This window comes from Ammodytes marinus, assembly GCF_949987685.1.
Source record: "Ammodytes marinus genome assembly, chromosome: 5".
Classification (NCBI taxonomy): Eukaryota; Metazoa; Chordata; class Actinopteri; order Uranoscopiformes; family Ammodytidae; genus Ammodytes; species Ammodytes marinus.
The window spans coordinates 3,212,276-3,233,962 of NC_137234.1; the positions used below are offsets into that span (position 1 = coordinate 3,212,276).

A 21,687-nucleotide genomic window follows, 5' to 3' on the forward strand; every position below is an offset into this window, starting at 1 on the left:
TCACTCAGACAAACTTTAACTTTTACCTGAGGGAATGTGTCTTTGCAGCTCTCCCCTTTCAGTGTTGCTCCACCTCTCAGTGTAGCTCTGTGACTCAACTTTTATTGCCTCTTTATGAACTGACATAACTTTGGAACACGAGGAGTTTTCTTGTTTTTTTTTCTTTTTTTTTTGTACAGTAGAATCACACAGGGTCCAAAAGAACAAACAATTACAACTAGACAATATAACCAAGGAGGTCAGTCAAGATTTTCAGGACCATACTGTATCTGTTGATCAATAGGCTACAACGCTCCCTTTAGAGCCCCCTTAGAAGTCCCTCTACAATCCCACAAACAACCCAATGTTCAGTCACTGTTATGGCAGTAATTTCACTTTCTGCTGATTTCCAAACAGTTCACCATATTTTCTTCACGAGAAAGATGTCTTACCTTAACACATTACATGGAGAAAAGTTAATACACTTTGTTTATATTTCAAATCTTCATCACTGCCCTACAAGTTGACTTATTTAGAATTTTAGTTTGGAAAATTAGTAATATAAAATATATTTCAGAGAACCTAAGTGAAATTAAGATAGTATATTTTAGGAAAACACTCTATAGTTCAAAGGAGAAGTAAGCCTTAATTATTTTCCACCACTGGAAAATCCATAGTGTGTCTAATAAAATACAATATATTTATAATTATCATAGTTACTGTATCTGTTTATCAATTACATAATCTGGGACTGTAGACATTTTAAGGTACAGGACTGTTATCAGAACCAGCATTGATATCAGTCTTGTGATAGTTATTTATAAAGATAATTTGCTTGTTATACACTCCACTCCATATGGAATAACGATATTTTTCACTTTACATACTCATCAATGACACTAGGCAAAGTAATCCCTCCAATAAGACTAATATTGCATTGTGCTCCTGCATTCATGTGACTTGCTTCAGCATCAGACAGTGTAGTTGTTTAAGAGCGTGTCCTCATATGGCCACAGGCTGCAGTCTGTTATGAACTCCACTAGAGGGCGGCATCAGATTTCACTTATTCTCTACAAACTAGTGGCACTGGTTTAGTGTTCATACTGTATCAGCTGTTCAAACACAACTCAAACCTTTAATAACGTGCAACATTATCTCACACTACCGACCATTTCAAATGTGATGGGGTCAGTCTGAGAACAGCTGATGGTGTTTTTAATCATGTGACTTGTTCATTATATTAACATCAATAGTTTTTTAATCTTTGATATGAATCAAAAACAAAATAACTCAACCTGACACAATTTATTTTATTTAGCTTTTTTATTTAAAAAGAAAAGCAGACACAAAAGCAAATTACCTCTCTCTGATTCATGAACATAATTTGAGTATTTTGTGTCAGTTTGCAACACTTCTTATATGTACAATGATCAGACAATAAACAGGTTTCAACTTGAAGTCCAGGGGCCGTATTCACAAAACATTTTATCTTAGCGCTAAGAGTACTCCTAAGGAGCACTAAAAGTTCTTAGTAAGGAGTCATTTCTTAAAACCTATTCACAAAGCTGATAAGACCAACTTTTACTAAGGAATGGGAGGGACTACTAAGCTAAAATGAGGGGGCGGGGTTGACCCTGTTGCTATGGATGACGTCATGTTCATACCTTCTATGCCCACAGTGATTGGCTGAAAGGGAATGAGAGCTAAGAGTGAATTTATGATAGAAACACTGTGGGAGATATCCATATCGTGTCGCTGTATTAAAGTTAAGAGTTTTTAATACAATTAATGACAAGTGACACTGATTTAACATGAAACCAAGATACTGCAGGGTTTCCCACACATTCGTTCACTATTAACCTATAGGCTACAATAGCGCCACATAGGTCTATTCATTTTACATTTTACAATGATTTGAATCGGGACAAATATCCTCATTGAACAGCTGCACGCCATGCACTCTCACGGTATTTCTCTCAACGGCGACTATGCAGCAATAGTCAGACAGCGACAAACCAGGAAATTCACAATTTGGAAACAACAGCCGGCGAAATCGTAAAGTGCATGCGGAAGGAAAAAGGCGAGACGCGCACCTATACAGACAGCGGACCTGTGGAACGGAGGAGATGCTGCGAAGCGCCACATAGGCTATAGGCCTACTCTAGTACGAAATTAAACCCAAACGTGACACCAACAGTAACTTTCAGCGCATCGTAAACCCAAAGCAACTGCAGGAAAAGGAACTTAATAAATATATATATGAATATAATACATATAAATGTGTCTATACTTTCTAAATATAACTTCACTAAGATCATTAAACCCTCACAGTTATTAAAGGTACCTTTTGTTAAGCTCACTATCATTAAATCTCTCCAAAATGCCATCAAATGGTTGTCTGTGAATTACTCTTGGTGACTTAGGAGTCCTCTCGAGGACTCTTAGCTTTTCATAGATTTAGGAGCTAGTTTTAGCGCTAAAATGCTTTGTGAATTAAACTTATCTTAAAAAGTTAGGAGTCCTAAAATTAGGAGTGAAACGCCCCTTATTTTTGAGAGTTACTCCTAAATCAGCACGTTAGGACCTACTCTTAGCCTTAAAATGTTTTGTGAATACGGCCCCAGACATTTAATGAACATGAAAATGCTTCTTATCCCTGAGAACATTGTTTTCCGAGGATTGAACAGTCTAGAAGCCGAGTAGGCAGTTATTGAATAAATCAGACAACACTAGATAATATCAATCAGCATGATCAAATTAGTGTGTTGTAGCAGTAAGTAGCATTGTGATACATCAAAGAAAAATATTTCCAGAAATAAAAGAATAAAAAGTGTTGATGACAACCTAATAAAACAAAAATTTAAATAAATGTTATACACAATGGTGAATTTTTCTGTTGAAAATAGATCTTCTACTCTGCGTGATTGACAGGAGAGATGATCAGAGGGGCAGAGTTTTTACCACCATCATGTGGACCGGGACAAAAGAATGGGTAGAGTTTCTCAGTGAAGGAGCAGCCAGTATAGGAGTAGATAAGAGCTGCAGCATCCACGTCATAAAAGGAGACCAGACCCTCCTCATAATCCACAAACACCCCCACCTTCTGAGGCCGGGACTTCAGAGAGAGACGGACTCCAGAGCCAGCAAGAGCAAGGTACTCATTGCCATTCCTCAACCATATGGTCCAGTAACCATGCTCAGGGCTCACTTTGATTCTTCCCTTATTGTTGATCGACTCTCTGACCACTCCTAAATGCCAGTGAGTCTTCCCTTCAACCTGAACCTCATAGTAAAATCTGCCTGAAGAGAAACTCTGCTTTGATACGACAAGAACAGCAGTAGTATCACATCTCTCTGGATTGTCCGCGAGATTCTGACATGCATCATTATGTTTAACTTGTTTTCCATCATAAGACATGATGAGAAATGGATCTGCTGTATCAAGATCGAGTGTCACATCCACAGCATACTGCTGGACCCTCTTCAGATCCAACAGATTCTTCATCTGTTCACTGAGTTTCTCCTCCAGCTGTTGCAAAGCTCTCCTCACAGTCCCTCCATATGAAGGTGGACGGACACTGATCTCTGTCCAGTCGTTGGTGGGTGGAGCAGTGTTTATGTCAGACTGTGAGAGCTGCTCCACCTCAGTGCTTCTCTTTTCCAGCTCAGAGATTTCCTGTTCCAACTCTTTGATGAAGCCTTCAGCCTGTTTCTCTGTCTCTCTCTGCTTCTCTTTGACGGCTGCTATCTCTCTGTCTGCACCTTCGTTACTGAGCTCCACTGAGCGTCTCATCTCCTGAATCTTTATTTGTCTTGTCTGGATCATCTGCAGGATTTTAGCCTCTGTTTTCTTCAGCTCAACCATCTTCTCTACATATTCTTCAGTCAGAGGAACAACATCATGTGTTTTGTTGACTAGGACAGCATAAAGCATGCATACACATATCGGACACACCAGGCAGAACATCAGTGCGTTCAGTTTGGTCCCTGAGAATATGTAGAATGGAACCTTTGCTGTCGTCTGTTTAGCTTCTCCTGGTTCTGCAGCTTGTTGCTCTGAGCTGCTGCTGCTGGCTTCCTGTTTAGCTGACGCTCTGAACTGAGCAGCCATCTCAGAGATGAAGGTGTTGACCAGCAGCTCAGGTCTTGTGGAGAAAACCTTATTGCAGTTGGGGCAGCGACGGGGGACACTTCTTTTCCAGTGTTTCCTGATGCAGGCTTTACAGAAGTTGTGTCCACATGGGATGGTGACTGGATCAGTGAACACATCCAGACAGATGGAGCACAGGAACTGATCTTCAGTCAGCAGACAGTTGGCAGCAGACATGGCTACAATCTGAGGGAAATAAATGTTTATTTAATGTGATGCATTTAACTTAGGCATTGATGGCATGTCTAAAACCTGCTATATATGGTATTAATGCTGCTGTGTTGTATCTGAATATGGAGGCTTACTTCAGTTCTTCAGGATTTACTTGAGCTTGCATTAATTAGTTTCATTGTACATTATTGGCTGTGGTAGAGCAGCAGCAGCAGCAGGTCTGCTGCACTAAATAAGCTGATTAAAAAAGCCAGTTCTGTCCTCGAACCGATGGATGTGGAAGCTGTCATCCAATGTTGCACAACAGGTCACAAGTCCTTCATGACTTAGTTACGTCACTGAGTAGCTCCTTCAGTGACAGCAGTCAGACTGCCCAACAGCACTTTTAAACTGGGGGGCCACAAATGCCAAACAGATGTACTTCAACATTGCCTGTGATTCAGATTAACATGACATTTTAAACACAAGTCTAGCTCAACGTGCTCTACAAAAAAACAACTTGGATAATTTATTCATCTCATCATTTCCAAATTTGGCCTGCCGCCTAGGGAGACTGACTTACACATGTCTAAGAAGACAAGATCGGTCATGAAACACAGCCGCAATTTACAAAAATGTTTTCGCAAGGCCAGGCTTAGCTGCCATAACTAACCCTAACCCCAAAGAACACCTTTGTAACAAATATGTGTAGGGGAGAGTGGGGTAAAGTGAGACACTTTTTACATTTGCTCCCCTCTAAGCAAGCTAAAATGATTTATCAGTAAAATGTACACATTTCCCATTAATTCAGGATGTTTACTAGCAATGGACATTATTAGATTTTTTTCAGGACGAAGGGCAGTTAAAATATGATTTTTTTTGTCTTGTGTCTCACTTTACCCCAGCTTAGGGGGTAAACTGAGACAGAACAGAGAAATCAAGGGGGTAAACTGATCCACTTACTTTTTCCACTCTGAAGCTACCATAACAACACATGTTGTAAAAGTTAGAATCTTGACAGAAAATCAAATATTCCAAAACTAATGTTGGACTACTAGAGGTTTGGTCAATTAAGCAATTTTTTTTCTAAACATTGAAAGTAACTCTGATTAAATACAACATATAATTCATATTCAATGATTAACATTCAAATGACCGGTAGAACCAGTTAGATTAAAACACAGTCTGGGGGTCAGAACACAGGACCCTTAAGGCCAGGACACACCGGCCCGATAATCGGGCGTCGGACATGGTCGGAGAGTCTGGAGGGGGCGGGGACACGAATCCGTTTGGTGTGTTCCGTGACGTCGGCCGTCGTAGGGCTCGCCCGTCTCTGCTCTGCCACGGCAGCGGAGCAGATATTAGTTTCACTTTCGTCAAACATGATTTAGGAAGCTATCGATAAAATCGGAGAATGTTCGGATTGTTATGTAGGCTAAACACAATCAGCACATAGCATTAGATTGTCCGTACATGACGTTTTCAAATGTTTTCAGAAATAGTCAAGGTAGTTTGGGCGAGGACACATTTCATTCAGTCCTTCTAGTTGCAGAATTTGCTCGTGCTAGGCTAGCGCACAGGATTGGGGTCTAATTAGCCTGCTACTAAAACAGTCTTACCCACTCCACAGTACACCCAAGGCAAATCAATTATAATGCCAGACTATAGATGTAAATGTCTGTGTTGATAGAATAATGTTAGAAATAAAACAAACCTTGCATATTGCATTTTCTTTTTTCTTTTTTTTTTCTTTTTTTATTCTTCCGGACAATTACACACAATAAACTATTTTCTCTTTGCATATTCATACATATATTTATACTTTGTGTTATCGTCCGAAAGGTGGCAGGAGAAGCCAAAGGCTTATCAGGTCCTGCCCCCACTGCCATAAGATTCAGATACACAGCTACTGATACAGTTAAAACATTTTTTTTTTTTTTTTTTTTTTTTTTTAAAGAAGATGCATTCCAATACACAGACAATTTTAGGTCTCCTTATTCATTGCCAGTGTATAACATACATGCTTTCCATTTTCCTCTCTGCCTGTGACAATGCAGATAGTGATATGGCCTTGTCCATTTCTTCTCTAGTAGTCTAAACACATCTGCAAAAGTATTCAAAACAGTCAGTCTGTCTGCTGACCTCGGCTGCAGGCCCATAACATGCAGTGTATTTACAAATGCTTCAGTCAGTGAATGAGTTTTTAAAAAAAAGTAATTCAATGTTTGTATCCCCACAGATAAATATCTTCTTTTGATTTGCCTTTGAAAGTAATTCTTCCATGTATTCTATAAAGTCTTCCATTTTTGAATCGGGTGTTCTGTACACACAGCTGATAATTAACATTTATCTTTCATTTGAATTTCAATAGTCACACATTCAGTTTTATTCTATGACCTACTCTCAAATTTTTTACCCAATGTCCAAAAAATGTAATTTAGAGCATGAAGATTTATAAAAAATCCAGACTGGTCTCTTAATTTGTCCAGAGCTATATGTGGGGGTTTGTTTATCTGCACAGTCCTCTCTCTGTCTGTTATTTACATAGTACCATTTGTTGGTATTGTTTTGCAAACACGACTCAGGTCTAAGCTCCTCCCAGTTACTTCACAGGGCACAGAGCAGAAGCGTCTCCACTTCCCTGGCGGGGGTTAGCTTTGGTTAGCTCAGTGGATAACACACTGATATGTACTGTATGTTTAACTGGAAAGTGTCCCAGGAGGGAGAGAGGGCGTCTGCTCACCGACACCACCCCCTCTCTCCCGTCTTACAAACACAGACAGCTGCAGTGACAGTGAAGCGTCGCTATGTTGATATGTGTATTTAAAAAAATGCTATGAGGAACTTTTAAATATTTCTGAAACAGTCGAATGTTTCCTCTGATGATCATTAATTACATGTAACAGCAAAAATAACAGTAACAGCATGAATCAGTGCAAAGAATGCTATTTGTTTATAGTTTTTCTCAATGCTTTGTCATGGGTAAGCACACCCTGCAACATTACCGCTTTGGTGCAATAATTAACACAACCTGAAAGTTCCTTGGAAAACCTTTAAGATTGTTAGAGTATTGGAAAGAAACAAGTCATAAAAGGGTAGGATATTTAGTTAAAGCTAAGCTAGCTGGGTCTGCATTATGTCTAACCAGAATGCACTCTTTGTGGTTTGGTTTTTACTTTTATATCTTGGATTTCGGGCTGTGTACTCACCAGTGTTTATCAGAGATTCTGCCGTTTAGTTGAGAACAAGTTGAGTTTGTGTTCAGAGAGAAACAGAGACGTGTCTGGACTGCAGCTGGGCTCCCTCTCAGACAAACTTTCACCTCCATTTCTGTGACGCTGCAGCAGCTCTCCCGTTTATGTTGCTCCACCTCTTAGTGTAGCTCTGTAACCAAGCTTGCAACATAGTTTTTGGAAGATAAGCGGCTGGTGGTGATATTGGGTGGGGGGGGGGGGGCTAACAAATGCATTACGCCTAGGGCCAGTACCAGATAATAGTTCACGCTGCAGTAACAACAAATTCACATCTGAAGTACAGTCCAGTGATACAGCACCAAGTTACAGCAAGTAATAATGCTCTACAAAAAATTAGAGAAGTAGGCTACAAACATGTTCTGATGGCAAAAGTTTCTCTCTCTCTCTCTCTCTCTCTCACTCTCTCACACACACACACACACACACACTCACTCACTCCAAAACGTGTTCGCACTGTAACGACCGCCAACTGCACTGTTTTTATCACAAACATTATCAAGCAAGCATCACGTCCCAAATAAAATCAGTAACAGGCCTTGAGTCACAACAAATAGAATGCAGGGAGACAGCAGGCAATGGACCAATAAAAGCTAAAAGGAGTGATTTTCCTCTTTATGGGAGCTTGGGCCTACCTTATTTGAAGAGAAGCTCGCATCGACAGCCTTTCTGAGACGCAAACAGGTTAATCACCATGTCATTGAAGTCCGGTGATTTTTGGATGAGGTACCGCTCAGTAGACAGCATGGCCAGGGCGTTAAGCCTATGTTGTCCCATGGTCAAGTTGCCGCACCAACAGACTCAAGAACTCATTTGTCCATCGTGCCATCACACTCCACAACTCCACACATGGAGGGAGGAGGGGGGGCAGGAGGAGTACAGTGGCTGGTGGAACTGATGGAACTTAATAACAATAACAGCTTGCATAATCTATTTATTTATTGCTACACACTCCATTTCTTAAACAAGGTCAAACACAAATATAAATTAATAACTGTTGCTAACATCTGCTGCTGCTTCTTTTTAAATGTATTTATAAATATAAATCTGTATTTTACTTTTTTACCATGTATATTGATGCATTTTAGCTTGTGTTACTTGTTTTGTGTCATGTTGTATGTACTACAGCTGCTGGATTTTTGAATTTCCCTGAAGGAACACTCCCAAGGGATCAATAAAGTGTCTATCTATCTATCTGGTACTTCGGAGAAATATGTTGATCCTCTTCAGTGTGCTGAAGAAACACGCCCCACTGGAGTGAAGTTGCCGATTCATCTGAGCCCCTGAGAGCTAGCTCGTGTGCCCCACAGAACCTAACACAGTCCACAATCCGTGACCGCGAATGTCTGTTTTTCTTCACCTGCTCGTTGTGTCTCTGTACGGAGATGTGGTGGCCGTCATCCAGCTGACAGACAATATTTACATTGCCCAACATTGAAAGCTTCACACAGTTTCCAATGTGAGAAGAACTGCATTCATGTTTCTTGATTTTACATGACACGTTTTAAATCCACAACCCCTTGTTGGGTCCATGCTGTGTCTCCTCCGAACAACACGCAAGGGAAACAGAAGAGAGCGCTCCTAGCTACACTCGCCGTTAGCCAGTCCTTCCTTTCGAACCAAGAGACGCAAAATGAACGATTTTGTCGCGTGTCTTTTTGTTTAATCTGGACATCCTTTGGCCGATGTGCCCCCAGTCTTTTTATTTCTTTTTTTTTCTCTTCTAAAGACATCAACGAAAAAGGATGCGTTAGGAGGTAGTCCACTTCGTTAACTACATTGGCGCTGGCCATTGTTGTCATCACTTTTTTTCTCCCGCCTACAACAGTGAGAGTCACCAGTGAGAGTCACTGTCACTGTTGGAGGCGGGCCTACAGTCACTGTAGGCTACTGTGATTTGCAGAAAGTCAATGGGCTGGGCTATATTAATTTAGCCCAAATGGTCTCTAAATCAAGGGGGTATGTCATGATACCTGTCAATCACGATTGGACGACACCGATTGGATGCTGATTTTCTTATGTGTGGACTTAGAAAAGTCAGCCCAGGCAGATCGTCTGGGCTGACTTTTCTAAGCCTACATAACGTATGCTGCGTTTTTTTGTGATTATTTGGTGCTGATGCTTCTCCCGTTGCACCACAATCAACCAATTCTAAGTTTTAGTAATATTATATTTTAATATTTTCATTAAGTTAGAAAAGATAGGGAGGGCTTAGCCCCATTAGCCCATTGATACCAGCCATCCCTGAAGATAAGTGTTTACTTTGTCTCTTTTGCTCTTGTTAAAAACATTTTTTTCACATTTTGGAAGACTGAACAAGAAAGTTTCTCATTTGTTTTATAAAGAGACTTGGGTACTTTGATGTTTATGAAACTGTCTAATTTTTCCTCTGACGATCATAAATGTAGGATGATTGTTTTCTTGCCCAGCCCATAGTTATTCACTGTAACTAGGATGTTATTATTTAGATAGTCACACGCGATAGCAGCTTTGCAGGCAATTTAGCTGATGGTTTGAAATAGTTGTAGTTTGTTTACACAATATTAAAGGTGAAGTAAGCGGTTTATTTATGTTAATATAAGTGTTAAACGCTCTTTATTCATACAGTGATCACTTACATAATGTGCGCGTTTTATAAAGCCAATCTCTCAGTCAGCTGCTCTGCATGTAATCGGCAAATAAACTTTTCGGGGGATCTCGAAATTTATATCCAATCACAAGAGAGAACGCTACAAACCGGAACCCGTCTCACTCATTGTCTCACTGCCGGTGCACACCAGAGCGACACATGGGTGAATGTTTATGCGCCTACAATGGCAGAGCAGGTAAAAATCCTTCCCAATGTCTGTTTTTAAATCATGTTTTATCACACTTATGGATCTGAGATGATTGAAGACCGCAGTGCATTAATGTGGTGACGTAGGGACGAGGGAGGGGACTGCTAACTGCAGTAACTGACAAGAAGTTAGCTAAAAAAAAAAACATTCCGCTTACAGCACCTTTAAGCCTATGGTAAAAATATAATTCCAATATCGCCAACATTTAAAAACATGGGTGGTTAAGTTTTTTTTTTTATTATATTTTTTTAATTTTGTTTAGATATCACATGACACAAGCCTAATTAGCGGCTGGTTTCTGCCCTCGTCTGTTTGTGTTCAGTTGGGCCATTTTTCATGCATTCCACCATAAAAACAATATGGTAAAACAATGAATACATAAAGAAAAAACATGAAATCTTACTTTGGTGGTCACACCCTATTACAATTACGACAGATAGCCGCTGCCGTTAGTTATAGACAACTGTGCAGTAAGTTCATCTGTATAAATCAACTCAACCAGGCTTCATTCAGTTAAAAATAAAACTTTATTTATTTTTCACTTCATAGGTCTCTCCTTCACTGTGATTGGTCCAACCACCGTTTCCTGTTCCCACTGGGCGTCTGCAACACAGAGAAAATGTAAAAGTCATTCAAATTTCTTTTGTTTCTTGTTTTCCTGTTTTTCTATTCTTTATGTTCTGTATATTCTATGTGATGTTAAGCGTCTTTGAGTGACCTTCCAAAAAAGCGCTATATAAATCCTATCTATTATTATTAAATGTATTGGCCGTTTTTGCAATATTACCCACACGGAGCAATCGAAAATACATTTCCCACCGTGTAATAAAATAAAAAGTATACAAAATATTGTTAGGAATATTGCTGAAGCCTTTATATAACCTCACACATATCACCAACAGTTTTGTTTTTATAATGATGTAGGACAGCATCTGTATCGGCCAATATCTCAAACCCAAATATCAGAATAGGAATTGAGAAATAGTGGATCGCTGCACCTTACCAAATACATACAATAAAGCAATCTCCTTTATAGAATACAATTTCAATCCATTATCATCGAATGCCGTTAGCATTAGTGTTATTTTGTTGTACAGATATGCTCTCTGGGAGGCGCTATCGTTCTATTAAGACCAACACATCCAAAACCCCTGAACAGTTTTTTTTCCCCATCAATGTGCTATAAAAGAACTGAACTCACTAGATATTATACTTCTGGAATTGTGCAACACAGACTATGCAATACCTCTTGTATCTGCTGCTAACAGTTTATAGGAGTGAGTTAGGTCTTTTTATTGATTCATTTATCTTTTAAACTATATTCTTTCGTACAGAGTTAGGAATTGCTCTAAATTGTTGTACAGCTGTGCAATGATTAAAAAAGGCATTCTGATTCCGAGTTTATATTGGTATAGTCGGCACAAATCAATTAACCCTGCGTTCCAAATCGCCTACTCTTTTGTATTCTACATCTGACCATTAAGATAATCTAGTTAGCATGCAGAAGGCATACTCTTGCACTTTTATATCCGTTGTATCCCCAGTTGTTTTCATATGGAGGCTCTGTCGATGTGACCTCACTTTCCGTGTGCACTGGATTGTGGGTCAAAATCACCCAGATAGCATGCTGTTCAACACTAAATATCTTGGGCGGATCTAGTAGACATCCGGGTATTTTCAAGCATACTAAATAGTCCACAAGAATTGGGACATCCTTAATCTATTTTCTACCACACTAAATAGCAGATAGTATGGGGATTGGAACGCAGCCCATGTTTTTAGACGAGTTTGTGCACACTCACTCTTGCTTCCTGTGCCACAGTCTGTATCACAGCAGGAGCACGTGTGATGGCTGCCACTCACCTCACTCCACCTGTCAACAAACAAACAAACAAAGATCCAAGTCATTTAAAGCTAAAGGGCGTAACTTTTTCACATAAATTAATTGTTGGTTACATTAGAGCCATTGTCTAAGGGGTTGACACAAGGTTGATTAAGGGACCACAAAACTTTCTGTATGGCAGTGTCACACCCACCCCGCCCCCCTATTTATCACCTGTAGAACTGGGCAGGTAAGAAGAGTAAATACAAAACTAAACAAGATACAATAATATATAAACATGGGCTTAAACATTAAAAGGATAAGATACAATGATATATAAATACATAAGGATAAAAATTTAAAAGTTTACACAATAAAATCCATTATTATTTTTACCCGTTGGAGAAGGAACAGGCTTTGTGAGAGGCATCAACCCCTGCAGCAGCGGCCCTGGCTCTCACTTTACATGTTATGTAGATCTAAAAGACACAAAAAAAAAAAGATACAATTAACCAAAACTATGGTTGCGTTCTGAATCTCATACTCTTTCTTTTTTCTATTCTACATACTACATCCGACGATAAAAAGAATCTAGTTAGGATGCAGTAGGCATACTTTTGGGACATACTTTACTCTCTTATTTCATCATAACATTGCGCCTTGATCTTGCCTCTTGCTTTTATATCCGTCGCATCCCCGTTTGTTTTCATATGGAGGCTTCGTCGATGTGACGTCATTTCACGTGCGATTGTGGGTCAGAATCGCCCAAATAGGATGCAGTTTAACACTAACAATCTTGGCCGCATGAAGTAGGACATCCGGGTACTTCTAACCATCCTAAATCTGGCCACAAGAATCGGGACATCCTAAATCTTGTTTCTACATACTATAAAGTGTGCGATTTGGAACGCAACCTAACATTTATTGACGCTATAACAAGTTCTAGGACGAACTGCTTTAGATATTAATCTTGACTTATCTGGCCATGCCAATAAAAACACTGGCATGGCACTGGCTTTTGTATGGATTGTTATGGACCCATTTGAGAGTCTGAAATTGGTAGATAACAGCTACCTGAACAGGAGGAAACAATAGAAACTCTAGTAACTTCACAATGAGCGGTAGATTAACGGGTTGTGTGTCTTTATACCGTGTGTGCCAGTGTTTATGTGCAAATGTGTAAGTGTGTTTCTATGTGTAAGTGTGTGTCTATGTGGAAATGTGTGTGTCTATGTATAATTTTGTATCCATGTGTAAGTGTGAGTGAGTAAGTGTGTTTTTATATGCAAGTGTGTGTGTGTCTTTATACTGTGTGTGTGTGTGTGTGTGTGTGTGTGTGTGTGTGTGTGTGTGTGTGTCTGTCTCACCATGCCACTGTTGTCCTGCTGGAACCTGAACGCCTCCAACTCAAACTGCAGCTGGTCGTCTTGAGACCGAGGAAGGAACCGAGAGCTGGAGCCCGTCAGCTGACTGTCGAACAGGCACCTGAAGGCAACACGGAGAGGCCGTCAAACAACGTCACATTTGTTAAAGAAAATAATGTTGTTTCTAGCCGTTCTATTTCTATTCATTTGCTTTTAAACGTTTTATTCAGTCGCTTTTCTAATGTGTATTCTGTATTTTAATCTTGCCCCCTGTAAAGCACTTTGAATGACCTTGTGTCTGGCTTGTCTTAACATTGGAGTTTTTAGCGGCATCTAGTGGTGAGATTCTTGACTGCAATGCTAAAGGTTGTTAACCTATTACATTACATTTCTGCATTTTTTTTTCCTTTTTAGTCAAAGTGCAGTCTGAAGAGATGTGTTTTAAGGCTGCGGTGGAAGATGTGTAAACTATCAAATTACCCCTCCCTTTGGAGAATTTAAAGTCGCTACGGAGGCCTTCAAGGACAAAAAGCTAGTTACTAAAGCTCCTGAGATGAGTAACAACTATGATCCATTAGCAAGATTACTTTCAAATATTGCATATTGAACCCAGTTTGTTTTGAAGTGGACTTAAAATAAATAAGCCATCTGGTATCTTAATGGCACTGATTAAGCACTTTTGCGCTACAGCACTTATACATGTCATAGAGTAACCGCTTTATTCCTCTGTGCAATAACCCCCTGACATCTTGAATGTATCTACTGTTTTGTCATGCGTCTATTTGGCATGGAGCCGACAGTTTCACAACAATTTATGTATGTGACAAATAAATTCTGAGTAGCAAATTTAAAAAATAAAAGACAAAACTGACCCGTGGTTTCCAAGGAATGTGTATCGCGGCACTGTGTCTATGTTTGGGACGATGGTTGCCACGCAGCTGTCCACAGTCACTCGCAGCGGCGCGTGGTGAAACTGCTTGACTGACACCTCAAACTTCATCACGTCGCCGAGAAGGAACTGAGCGGACGGACGAGAGAACTGCCAATCATCTGAGAGAAACAGGAAAATTGACAAAAGATTTAATAAAATCTTACCCTGCGTTCCAATCCCCATACTTCCCTACTATTTAGTAGGCCAGAAAAAGATTTAGGACGTCCCAAAACATGCAGGTCAATTGTAGTATGCTGAAAATACATAAATACCAATAAGTCCCAATAGCTTTTAGCAGTATTCGTCTTTATTCTTGACATTTCTCAACATAATGAAAAAAAAAAAATATCTTCCTCATCTAATTATGTTTGTCTTTCCTGTGGCCGTAAACCTCTTCAGTACTTTAGTGTGTAGTAAAAAGATTAAGTATGTGATTTGGAACGCAGGGTTATTGCCAATCATCTGAGAGAGACATGAAAAGATGGAGACGAGCAGCTTTATTTAAATTTAAAAAATTATCACACTGTTTGACAACTACACTGTCTAAATGTTTCAATTGTTTTGTCTCTGTATCAGTCGTTTTGTATTTGATGTATTTGCATTGTATATGTATTGTTTTTGCATTTCTTCGACATCATAGTGAATAAGGGTCACACACACACACACATCAATTGATCTCTCCAGTATAAATAAAGGTTAAATGTATATAGCAAATGTTTCTATTGTAATTGTTCATTAATGTGCACAAAATGAATGAAAAGTGAACTTCAGTGGGAGAAAACTCACCCGTCATGAGGCTGATTGAGAAGAGCAGACTTTCCTCTGACACGTGTGACTCAGTGAACGGATTCCAGGTCGGAGACACCATTCCTTCGCTCACGTCCTGCTTCCTAAAAAAATAAAAGTAAAGTAAATATAAATAAATCATTTTCACCAAACATCTATATAATCACTTCTCAAAAAGAAAAACAGACTTTCAATTGAGACTAAAATGACAGGAACATTAGGTGGAGTAAGTGATTCTGATGCTTGTTGTCGAAATCCAGATTATTTTTTTTAAACCACCCCGACACGTGCAGGTAGCATATCGTAAGGAGATATTCAATGATTTTGACAACAAGCATTCTCCAGAATCGCTGAGTCCACCTACAAGTGGAGAGTTAAATGACCAAATCTTAAAGCTGGGGTGGAGGATTTGTGCAGAAAATGGCAGTTGGGATAGAGATTCGAACCAAATACCTCAACCGCTAAACTTGTTCTCTTTGGTCCCTCCCCGACACGCTCTACACCAACAAAGTCGTACCAAAGTGAATGGACAGTCCCAACAGCCAATAAGAACAGAGAATCGGCGCCTCGCTCTGATTGGTCAAAGTGTACAGCTCATGTTAAACTTTGACCAATCAGAAATCATATACCCCAGCTTTAAGGGGTCAGTATATTGAATAATATAAGACCTTTGGTAGTGACACTCGACGCTGACTTGGACTTCCCTGGTCCTGACGATCTGACTGCTCCCCAGCGGACTCGGTGTGTAGAAGAGCGTGAACGAGTAGATGAACGAATCCTCCGTCATCTGAAACCAAAGAGGTAACAGAATAAAGCCTGTTACAAACTCCGCGAGAACAAAGAACAAACTTACTCGCTGACAAGAGCTGCGAGAAGTTCTTTCTGGTCTGGACATTTCATACTTCACCAGAACTCATGTGCCGAACTCCTCACCGCGGCACATTCACGCGCTGTTAACATAGTAGCGCCAGCTGATTTTTTTCTCATTGACTTCAGACTGACCAAATCACACAATAGTTCTCGGACAAACTGCGAGAAGAAAGTGACGTTGTTTTCTTCTCGCAGCTCTGTCAACGAGAACTTTCTTCTTGCGGAGTCTGTAACAGCCTTAACTTGTCAAGTTGCAATACTGTAGGAAATAATAACTAAGGTCAGCTGTATTTCAGTTAAATTTTACTCATTTGGACATCAGGTAAAATTTAAAAAAGCAAAAATAGAAGTTGCACTCGTTACATCTCCATGTAGCACTTGCGTGTGTGTCGTAGTTTAGTTTATTTGAAGCTATAGTACTGACGTGATTCCTGTTCTGAGTTTGTACCTTCATAGTTGAATGCACTTAATGGAAGTCGCTTTGGATAAAAATGTCAGCTAAATAAAATGTTATGTAGTGTAATTCAGAAATATTAAAAAGTTCCTCATAGCACCTTTAACAGTATTGTGAAAAAAAAAAACACACACAACACTCACATGCAGTTCGCTTCCACATCCGTGTAGCTCCGTCTCAAACACCATGACTTCTGCGTCCTCCGCTGTTGCCATACATCCTCCCAGAGTGACGTCAGCTGTTAGGACGGGCGCACCTGTCAGTGAAATTCAAATGGCTAATTTATTAAAACCCAAGAGCTTCAATAAAGACATCCGAGTCTGGCAATTTCAAAGTCGGGTAGATTTTTTACTTGCGAGCAGAGAAAGGGATCAATCATGCATCACAAGTGTTTACAAAATTTGAACAGAGAATTAACAGCTTTATATTATGGGCAGAGATATGCGTCAGTAGAACTTGAATTGATCGACTTGAATTTTAGAACTTTTATTTGAATGTGTCATTTCGAATATTAACTGATTCAGATTCGAGTATAATGAACTCAAATTGATTAATTCATATTCAAGTGTATACATTCGAATTCAAGTATCAATAATTCAAATGCAAGTTGATCAATTCATATTCAAGTCGATCAATTCGAATTCAAGTTCTACTGACACATATCTCTGCCCATATTATATCCCCAAGATGTGTATGCGTTACATTTGGTTTGTGTGTGTTATCAAAACAGGTGTTGTCTCCCCAGACAGATATGCATAGGGAGTCATCTTGGGGATCTTTCTTTCAAGGTCTTTCAGTGTTTCTCATGGAAAATTATCTATGTGAAAAAGTCTATTTTGCATATGTGTGTGTAGCCAAAAACTTGGGTTTCTTTCAGTTACTGGAACAATTTACAGCAAACAGCATGAATGTTTTAGCAACAAATGTTCATACAATCATTAGGGAAGAAAAAAAAATCTGTTAACAGTACCGATCCCCAGTAGATCTCTCTTGGCCTCCACACGGACAGAGCTTTCCCCACACAGGGCGCTCACACTGTCGGCCGGCGATGGGATCTTCAGCTCAAAGTTTGCGGGGTAGTTAGGAGGCGCGGCGGTCGGGGGCTCAGGGTAACGCCACGTCAACGGCTCGTGGAAAGACTGTTTCTGTTGCTGCTTAGCTGAAAGGGAAAGATGCCAATCAATTAAACCTGCAGTGTGTAGAATCTTGGGTTTTATTTCCTAGCAGATTTTGTAGAAAGTAATTATAATATCCATAAGTACATTTAATTTAGTGCATAATAGCTGAAAACATTTTTTGAATTTTTTTTTCCCTTTAGAAAGGGTCTCATATATGTCCATATTTCTGCATATTTTGGACCAAGGCCTAGTGCCGCCATCTTGAAAGTGTCATAGTTGGAATGTCATCAGGTGCATTGTTAGAAATGTAGAATTGTTCTTGTCCTTGTAGGCCACTGTAGCTTCTGTTATTATTCGAAAGGGTTGGGGTTACCCAGGGAGTGTTGCATTCTAGAACTTTCTTGATGATGTCATATTACACACTGCACCTTTAATGTTAAAAAAGAATTTAAGTACGGTTTGTTAGGCCCATAAAAAAAAGTTGATAAATATATAAATAACATGGGGATAGACAGACGGACAAATAGATAATTGATCCCTTGGGAAGGTTTTTAATCAATATGTTTAAAAAAATATTAATGTACATTATGTTAGACAGGCCTATAGAAATAAAATCAATTCAACTAAAGCAGATAAATAAATAACACAACATTCAGTGTATTGAGAGTGCACCAAGCGGTTTAAGAGGGGATTTGTTTACATTCACAGAGCCTGCAGTTAGTTTACAAAACATATAATTCTTAGTATTGAATACTTTTATCAACATAAAACTAAATTATTTTGAGGAACCTGGAACCAAATGTAAGCCTAGAAATATGTTTGTAAACCAAACTGTGGGCCCTGCTGCTGTAAACAACAACAATGAAACAGTAACTTTTCAGGAAGCTTTCTAACTTCAAACAGTGTTCCAAGTTTGTTTATTCAGTTATGAGAATATACCATAGAAAATGTTTCACTTCTGACACAACCAAAGTTACACACTGCACCATTAATGAACACACATCCCATCATGATGATTCCATTGCTTGTTTAGAAATCATTCCCGTGGCTCCGGGTCTAAATACATTTTAGACATTATTGTGCAATTATATAACCCTCGTACAAGTCATAGCGAACTTGTACTGAGGTCAAAATGGGGCTGGCCTATACTGGTTGTTTCAATAGATAGGACAGAACACATTGAAGCAGCATTCTGTTAATATGCAACCAAATCAGACGTGAAATAGCCTTACATAGTATATCAGTAAAAGCTCAAATAAAAAATCGAATTTACATAGCCTATTCCACTGTAAATAGTACTTTTTTTTATATAGTTTAAAATTATACTCCATAACTTGTTCAATTGATTAGTTTTAGTGGAATTCCGTAAAGCACTTTGGAGTTGCCTTTGTGTAAGAAATGTGCCAGACAAGTGTAAAGTTGCCTCATCTTGCCTGAACCAAAAATGCAGAAAATATTTCAAAGTCTTCAACTAATCAAGGGCATGTTTGATCTAGTCCTTGACTGGTAAATATCAAACCACATTCAGGCGCTGTTTCCATTAGATGTTGAAATGCCAAGTGCAGAGTGTATCAGTGGCTCTGTGTTGATTTGATTTGCACAATAAAAAATTTAAACTTATGCAACAAAAATATAACAAATATACATAGGAAAGGAACATTTGAAGAGAAAGACATTGTGTAGGTGACATTTTAAAGAGGCGTGTGTGTGTGTGTGTGTGTGTGTGTGTGTGTGTGTGTGTGTGTGTGTGCGCGCTCTTGGAGTACTGTGTCAAACCATGAAAACACTAAAACGTTCTCTAGTAAGAATATATACATTTCACTGAACTACCTCAAACTAGTGTCTCTCTGTCTGTCTGTGTTAATACAATGCAAATGTAAGTAATTTAATCCACAAATGTATATTGTTAATTGTGTTAAATCCTGTTTTTACTGCACTAATTGTTCTTTATGTGAAGCACTTTGGTGGGGCTTAGCCGTCTGTAAATGTGCTATATAAATAAACTTGACTTGACTTGACTTGACTATATTGTGTAGTGAATCTTGCCTACCTGTTTGTTGCTTCGGTGCTTGTTGTTGTTGTGTTCTGTGGTTTCCAAATCTGCCGTTCCAGTCCCAGTCCTGAGCTGCTGTTAAAGCCGTACAGAGGAAAGACAGAAGTATTTGTATGTACAGCGTCATTTTGCGAAGAGTTATTTAAGGCTGTGTTTCTGTTGTGTGAGCCAGATTAACTGGGGCAGCAGTAGGTGGTTTTGTAGAGTTGATTTTTTAGGCCCTGCCCCCTTCCCTCCTACCATTGATTGACCTCATGGTTTTCTACAGCTGTGCCTCGTTTACCTGTGCCAACCTGCTTCATTCACACACACACACACACGCACACACAGCAGAGTTTTGTGTTTCTAAAAACTCTTTTGTTCCTCCATGAAGGTCGTCCCAAAAAGCTGCTGCCGTCATCATCATTAATAAACTGCTTCGTTTAGGAACAAAAACAGCAAAACAGCCAAACAGCCACGTCTGCGTAAAAATAACACGAAATTAAAGTGAAATGACTGAACCCTTTACACACTCACACACACACACACACACACACATGCACAGAGAGAGAGACACACCCACACATACACACACAGACACACACTTAGCGGTTAATAAATAAAGGCAACGAGCAGAGAGCGCTCATTAATATCAGTGAAGGTGAGCTGGCCTCAGGAGGTTGCAGCAGTTTTTTCTGTGTGTGTGTGTGCGTGTGTGTACGTGTACATGCATGTGTGTGTATGCGTGTGGGTGTGTGCATGTGCGTATGCGTTTGTATGTGTTGGTGTGTGTGTATGTGCATCTCTGTGTATGCATGTGTGTATGTGTACATGCATGTGTGTATGCGTATGTGTTGGTGTGTGTGTGTGTGTGTGTGTACAGTTTGTTGCGTGGACAGTCTGATGTCAGAGGTGGTTGGAAGACAAGCGAGCGCTGTGGTGAAATCTGCTGATTGTCGCATTTCAGTTCAACCCCGACCTCGACCATCCAACCCATAATCACATTCCTACACAGTGTGTGTGCACGTGTGTGTGTGTGTGTGTGTGAGTGTGTGTATGTGTGTGTGTGTGTGAGTGTGTGTGTGTGTGTGTGTGTGAGTGAGTGTGTGTGTGTGTGTGTGTGTGTGTGAGTGTGTCTGTGTGTGTGTGTGAGTGTGTCTGTGTGTGTGTGTGTGTGTGTGTGTGTGTGTGTGTGTGTGTGTGTGTGTGTGTGTGTGTGTGTGTGAGTGTGTCTGTGTGTGTGTGTGTGTGTGTGTGTGTGTGTGTGTGTGTGTGTGTGTGTGTGTGAGTGTGTCTGTGTGTGTCTGTGTGTTTGTGTCAAAAAGGTTGTGCTAGCCCCGACCCTAGGTCTTCAAGGGCACAAATAATTTCTGTTTCACACTCTGAGATAAATGGTGCAAAAGTACAGAAGAGTATTATTATTATTTGTACGCATTTTGAGAAGAAGGTTGAAATTTAGAGAATGAAGACGAAATCAAAACAAGAGTCCACCTCCCAGCCTTGGAGAGATAGCGTCTCAATCTACAAACGTGCTCTGAATGTAGCAAAGAAGGCCTATTACTCTTCTCTTATTAATAGGAATAAGAGTAATCCAAAATTTCTATTTGACACTGTTGCCAAACTTACAAAAAAAACGCAATCATCAAATCGCTCAATCCACACTGCGCAAAATTCTATTGACTATTTTGATAGTAACATTACCAATATTAGAAACCAAATCAGTTCCTTCAGTACAACGAACTGCACGATAGCTGCGTGTAAGCGTAATATCGGTTTACTTAATAACTTTGAGCCCTTTGCGTATGAAGAACTGACTCAAATAGTCAAAAACTCAAAAACAACGACCTGCCTTCTTGATCCCTTGCCTGACACATTGTTCAAAGAACTCTGGCAAACCCTGGGTCCTACAATACATGATGTTGTCAACCTTTCATTAATGACTG

General features: G+C 39.6%; 2 protein-coding genes across 2 annotated transcripts; both read right to left on the reverse strand.

Moving 5' to 3' along the window:
• Positions 1–1,380: 1,380 nt before the first annotated feature.
• LOC307250925 (zinc-binding protein A33-like) lies at positions 1,381–7,612 on the reverse strand. Its single transcript, XM_080028196.1, has 2 exons — positions 7,489–7,612; positions 1,381–4,315 (listed from the first exon to the last, which is right to left on the reverse strand). Exon 2 carries the CDS (start codon positions 4,304–4,306, stop codon positions 2,891–2,893), a length of 1,416 nt encoding a protein of 471 aa, XP_079884322.1. The 5' UTR covers positions 4,307–4,315; positions 7,489–7,612; the 3' UTR covers positions 1,381–2,890.
• A 3,263-nt stretch (positions 7,613–10,875) lies between these two features.
• LOC307250331 (zona pellucida sperm-binding protein 3-like) lies at positions 10,876–19,925 on the reverse strand. Its single transcript, XM_080027379.1, has 10 exons — positions 19,763–19,925; positions 17,565–17,753; positions 16,738–16,850; positions 15,939–16,057; positions 15,271–15,374; positions 14,426–14,603; positions 13,557–13,674; positions 12,586–12,668; positions 12,170–12,240; positions 10,876–10,970 (listed from the first exon to the last, which is right to left on the reverse strand). Exons 1-10 carry the CDS (start codon positions 19,890–19,892, stop codon positions 10,906–10,908), a joined length of 1,170 nt encoding a protein of 389 aa, XP_079883505.1. The 5' UTR covers positions 19,893–19,925; the 3' UTR covers positions 10,876–10,905.
• Positions 19,926–21,687: the final 1,762 nt, after the last annotated feature.

Coding starts and splice junctions, on each gene's coding strand:
- LOC307250925 (XM_080028196.1), bottom strand. CDS start 4,306: ATGTCTGCTGCCAACTGTCTGCTGACTGAAGATCAGTTCCTGTGCTCC.
- LOC307250331 (XM_080027379.1), bottom strand. CDS start 19,892: ATGACGCTGTACATACAAATACTTCTGTCTTTCCTCTGTACGGCTTTA. Junction 13,675..14,425: donor ACATTCCTTGGAAACCACGG/GTCAGTTTTGTC, acceptor TGTTGCCTTCAG/GTGCCTGTTCGACAGTCAGC. Junction 12,669..13,556: donor AGCAGGACAACAGTGGCATG/GTGAGACAGACA, acceptor TGTGTCTTTTAG/ATCTACATAACATGTAAAGT.